This window comes from Punica granatum, chromosome 6 (assembly GCF_007655135.1).
Source record: "Punica granatum isolate Tunisia-2019 chromosome 6, ASM765513v2, whole genome shotgun sequence".
Lineage (NCBI taxonomy): Eukaryota > Viridiplantae > Streptophyta > Magnoliopsida > Myrtales > Lythraceae > Punica > Punica granatum.
In genome coordinates, this window is record NC_045132.1 from 25160155 (window position 1) to 25166362 (window position 6208).

Below are 6208 nucleotides of genomic sequence, written 5' to 3' on the forward strand. Positions count from 1 at the left end.
CTATTCTGAGCTGGTGTTCAATTTGCTGATGTATATATCTTTGGTTAGTGGCTCTCCTTGTAAATACCTTTTTTTTGTGACTAATAACATTACCATTTATCTAAGGAAAAAAAAAAGACCCATATTGTTACGTACTACATGTGATTATTACCATTATGTAGAGGATGAAATCGTTCATCGGTATAAATGAATCATACAGCATATCACGAACATATATGTAAAGCTTTCCGGTATTACAACATGTTTTTGTAATAAGGTGAAGATACTTATCCCTCCGAGAGAGGGAGATCGTATAATCAATGGAAGAGCTTTGTCCACATTACGTTATGTCTAACTTATGAGACATGATATGATATCTATATATACTTTTCACGTAGGTTGGACTCTGTAACTGATATTGATAATTGTTTTTCCATTCCAAAAGCCAGGAAGAATTTTTTGGAATTTTCTTACTCTAGATGATTCTCTCTCTCCATGTATGATATATATCTGTACCTTACCTATATATATACATATCGTATCTGTATAATTGAGCTGTGGGGTCTGAGGTTGGTGGAGGAACAGCAATATATGTATTCAACGACATGATCATATATATATTATCACCGTATCATCATTTTTCTTTTGAACAATTATATTATGATGACCATTTAGGTGGCATTTGGTTTCCAAAAGTAATCTTACTCCACTCCACTTCACTCTATTATTCCATCAATACAATAATATAATAATTACCTTTTTTATCCATTTTTCTCATTTAATAATAAATTCTCAAATTTATTTTTTTTCCAACCATTATTACAACTAATTTTTTAATAATAAATTATTCATATACTTTTATATCTATCTATCTATATATATAATTTTTCATCTTTCTCTCTCATTTAATAATAAACTCTCACATTTACTTTTTAATAACTATTATTATAATTAATTTTTTAATAACAAATTTTCCTATTTACTATTACATATTTTGTCCATAGTGACTGAAATGGAGTGGAATTGAATTTCAAAAACCAAACCAACCCACTCTTTCCGTTCACTATCACAGAGAGAATACATCACCACTTCCTTTCTAGCCATGAGGAGAGGACACCATTAACTGAAAGGACATCCATCCCTTGGAAGCTTTGGGAGCTAATTCATCAGAAGTGCAGAAATAGCTAATGGCCGCATAAATTCCCGTACCATTATGTCCATCTCTGATCCCTAGCTAGCTCCTCAAATATCCCATACCATTACTTCTTCCTTTTCCCCCATGACCCATTGATGATATTGACAAAATTATCACTTGATCAATCAATCTCTCCCATTGTTCATCAAATTACTCTTAATGAGAGAGAGAGAGAGAGAGAGAGAGAGAGAGGAAAAATCAGCCCTTGGGAGCTCTCTCTTTGTTGTGTGTGTGGAAGCTTCTTCTCAGCTTTATATATCTACGCACTTGAGGCCCCTGGTATTGAATACCTCACCTTTGCTCAACAAGTAGAACTCATAATACTTGACCTCCAAAAGCATTGCTCTTCAACAAACGATCATACCTATATCCACGATTTATCATCGCCACTTTAGCACCCAACATAAAGGGAAAAGGTAAAACCCGCTTTTCTTGTGCGGAGGATACAAATATCAAGAAACATCATCGTAAGTGGGCGGGATCGATCGTGGTGTTTCCATCAAGAGATAGTGCAGGCTTGCAAGCAACCACGACCATATAGAATAGACATCACTCTATGGCTAGCTAGGTGAGATATTAGTACAGGTTTCACTCTCTTTATTTTGTTTCTCTCCATCTCCCCCACTTTTTCCATAAACCGGTTTGTTCTTTGTCAAAACTTTTCTTTTCTAAGTGTCATAGCCATTATTGAACCAAACAAGCTTCACAAAAGCAAAAAGAAAGCTCTTCTCTGCCATGGCTTCATCCCTTCTATTTTCCTTCAACAATCCTAATTGCACCCACCCATCTATTGATGAGCTTCCCTTGCCCAAATACAATAATCCCACAAAGCCCAACAACGTCGTCCTCCATAGAAACAAACCCTTTTTAATGCCTAGGACGACAATGGAAAGAAGGTCCCAGTTCATATGCTCGGCATCGAGCGTCTTGATCAGCCCAGAGGAGCTGGAGGATGACGAGAGTGATCAGGAGGAAACTCTCGTTTTCGACGAAGACCTAGACACTCGCAGGGAAGACACGAGGCCACTCAGCCAAGTCTGGCGGGAAATCCAGGGCTCGAACGACTGGGAAGGTCTGTTGGACCCCATGAACTCCCATCTCCGAAGGGAGATAATCCGGTATGGCGAGCTGGCTCAGGCATGTTATGATTCCTTCGACTTCGATCCCCACTCCAAGTACTGTGGCACGTGCAAGTACCAGGGGTCGGAGTTCTTCGAGAAGCTCGAGATGGCGCATCTCGGTTACCAGACGAGCAGGTACCTCTATGCGACCTCGAACATCAACCTCCCAAACTTCTTCCAACACTCACGGCTGAGCAAGGTGTGGAGCACGTATGCTAACTGGATGGGGTACGTGGCGGTTCTGACCGATGAGGAAGAGATCAAGCGGCTGGGTCGGAGGGATATTGTGATTGCCTGGAGAGGCACCGTGACGTACCTCGAGTGGATCTATGATCTTAAGGACATCCTTCACCCTGCGAATTTCGGTGATGACCCCTCGATCAAAATTGAGGCCGGTTTCCATGACTTGTACACCAAGAAAGAAGATAACTGCCATTTCTGCTCGTTCTCGGCCAGGGAACAAATCCTGTCGGAGGTAAAACGCCTGCTCGATTACTACAGGGGAGAGGAGATCAGCATCACGGTCACGGGTCATAGTCTTGGGGCAGCCCTGGCGATAATAAGTGCCTACGACATTGCAGAGATGAAGGTTAATGTCATGCGCGATGGGTCCTCGGGGAAGATGACTACAGTTCCCATCACCGTCTATTCCTTCGCCGGTCCTCGGGTCGGCAATCTCAAGTTCAAGGAGAGGTGTGACGAGCTCGGGGTGAAGGTGCTCAGGGTCGTGAACGTGCACGACAAGGTCCCGACCGTGCCGGGGATCATTGCAAACGAGAAGATGCAATTCCAAAAGTACTTGGAGGACACCATATCATTCCCATGGAGCTATGCACATGTGGGAGTGGAGCTTGAGTTGGATCACACTCACTCGCCATTCCTAAAATCCACCATCGACCCAAGCTATGCTCATAACCTAGAAGCCCACATCCACTTAGTGGACGGATACCACGGGAAGGGACGTAAGTTCCGGCTTGTGACCAAGAGAGACATCGCGCTCGTTAACAAGAACTGCAATTTCCTGAAGCCCGAGTATGGCGTGCCGCCAAACTGGCGGCAAGACGAGAACAAGGGGATGGTGAGGAACAGCGATGGGCGGTGGGTGGTGCCGGAGCGGCGGATAATCGACGGACACCCACCAGACACGGCCCACCACCTCCAACAAGCGCTCAACGTGGCCACCGATGATGGCATGGGTGGTGGCTTTCCGTTAGAAGCCATTTGATACCTTTACATTAGGACTAACAAATTAGAGTTTATCGTTATTATCATATTCGTGTGATTATTGTAATTAATTATATTCAAAATACAATGTACCTGCATTTATGCGTACGTACATGTATCTGCATCCCTCTTCTAACCGAGAAGATGTTTTGTGTAACCGAGATTATATCAAAAGAAACATAGAAAATATTATTTTTAACAATAATGAATTTTTTTTTACATACTAAAAAATAAAATAATAAACTCTTATTAGTTTGTGATATTATTACATGATAACTTTGTTACATACAAAACTTTCTCCTTTCTAATAGTAAAAAAATTGTTATAATTTGGAAACTAACATAACAAAGAATTATCCAAGTGAAACATCATTAAGAGAGGCGCCTCCATTTTTGTCCAGCAATCTTTTTCCACGATCGGCCATATCTCGACGAGTGGACACATCATTGATCAAAACCTCCATTCATATTTTGTCTTTTTTATTTCGTGCTCGTTTTATAATATTGGAGGGAGATAATATTGGAGATCCTATCAATTCTCCCTCCAGTGCGTAATGTAACTCTTCCCCGTAAGTAAAATTGCATGACCAAGAACCGAACGGGAATTCTAGGACAATGCTTGACTGAAGATTCAGTCATTCTCAAATACAAGACATTTACTCGATCTTGTGTATTAGAATAAATATTTTGTACTTAGACAGCTGACTGAAAATTTTATGATTGGTCCCAAAAATTTCTCATAAATTCTATCCTTATCCATGAAATTTTATGTGCACATCAGGTATCTGACCAGTTAAATCCAAGTTCTAGCCTGCCATCTAAGGAATAAAATTCTACAATCAAAAATTTTATTTATTCACATTCACGACATTTGAATTTGAGAGCTTTTTTAAAGAGAATGAGTGTCGAACTACTTCTACCAACTCACATTGGTATTGATAATTCCCTTTTACCGCAGGTTTCCATGACCATCCCTTGTACCAGGGGCGGAGCCACATCGGCTCCAGGGGGGCACTTGCCCACCACGAAATTTGAGTTCTTTTCAATTTTTCCCCCATAAGTATACTTATTTACGTTTTTTTCTATGTAAAATTAAGTATTTTGCCGCCGCTGAAAAAAATATTTATGCACTATCTATGTTAAGTGATATTTTTGCCCCCACTGGATGAAAATCCTAACTATATCCCTGCCTTGTACTTTAATAAATGTAAACAGGCCGTTTGGATTCAGAGTTAAAGTTACTTTGATTTTGATTTTGATTTTGATTGTGGAAAATGACAAATGAGATGTGATTATAAATTTGACTTGGGAAATGTATGTTTTTGTTGTATAGTGTGTTGAGTTAAAGTTAAAGTTAAAATTTTTGAATTGAGAAATGTGTATTTTTGTTGTGTAGTGTATTGAGTTAAAGTTAAAGTTAAAGTTAAAATTATTGAACTCCAAATCCAAACTGGGCTTAATCTTTTAGTTCAAAGTTAACAAATTTTTTTTGTTATAAGAGAGGTCTATGTTCTAATACGAAAATAGAAATAGCAAAACTAAATAAAGGAGCACAGAACCCATTGACGAGAATCGAATTCGAGATCTCATGATCCTAGGCGGCGATTTATACAGTTACACTAAATCCCCTTCCTATATTGTTGACATTTTCTTTTTCTTTTTTCTTTTTTTATAAGAGGGAGCAGAAAAGGGTAAGCAAGGACATGATGCTTCGGATTCAATTAGCCAGGAAATTAATAATAATTTTCAACTCGCTAATGATTATTCGCATATCTCACATAAAATCAGTGGTTTGCTTATAATTAATGTCAAGGTCCATAAATAGGAGCTTTACTTATGGATATCTTCGACTTCAAGCAGTCAACTATATATATATTTCTGTTACGGACAAAATATATATATATATATATATATATTTTTTTTCCCGATATTTACACAGGAAAAAATTCAAACATATTCCACCCAAAAAAATTTCAAATATATTATCATCGAAAAATTCAAAAATATAATTTGCTCAGATGTATGTACTAATAAACATGTGGTCACTGGTCTCTGTTAATAGTGATAGATCGGATTATGAGAGCCGCGTGAGTATTTCTGCACACAGCTCATCTAATACGTCATTTTTCTACAGAAACCTCATCGTCATGGGAATCTAATTGCTAATGAGTATAGGATCTTTCATGGACCACGTCCGATTTATCATATATATACATGAGAAGCTCATGCATGACGCAACTGGGTTAATTATCGATGTTTCACAATCTTATCCTCGTTTCTTTTTCATGTGCGAACCGAGTGGTGTAGATTTTTCTTTTCCATCTTCAGATTCATCAATAACTCCTAACTCTCTTTAACTGAGATCCCTCGAACTATATATCTCCATAATCCACATCTTCGAACTCGCCTTCTCAATAGAAAAGATTTATATGTATCGTCATATTACGAACAACCCAAGGAAAATTCTACCGTCTCTTTCCTCAGTTGTTCCCTTGGTCATCCCTCTGGACCGTTAAACGATGATAGATCCCACTACAACTCCGGAATGCTTATCTAGAGAAGGAGACTGGAAAAGTTCTATTTATCAGCTGGGAATCACATTGCGAGATCATCTGATAGTTATTCCAGCCTTTCTCCAAAAAGGTGTTTCGTAATTAATATTTCATTCAATTCCCATTAAACCAACTGGG

At 38.8% G+C, this 6208-nt stretch overlaps 1 protein-coding gene across 1 annotated transcript; it reads left to right on the forward strand.

The window, feature by feature from the left end:
- The first annotated feature begins 1257 nt into the window (after positions 1-1257).
- LOC116212388 (phospholipase A1-Igamma3, chloroplastic-like) lies at positions 1258-3709 on the forward strand. The gene has a single exon (XM_031546975.1). It carries the CDS (start codon positions 1910-1912, stop codon positions 3518-3520), a length of 1611 nt encoding a protein of 536 aa, XP_031402835.1. The 5' UTR covers positions 1258-1909; the 3' UTR covers positions 3521-3709.
- Positions 3710-6208: the final 2499 nt, after the last annotated feature.

Excerpts from the sequence above, each read along its gene's own strand:
- LOC116212388 (XM_031546975.1), top strand. The coding sequence starts at position 1,910 with ATGGCTTCATCCCTTCTATTTTCCTTCAACAATCCTAATTGCACCCAC.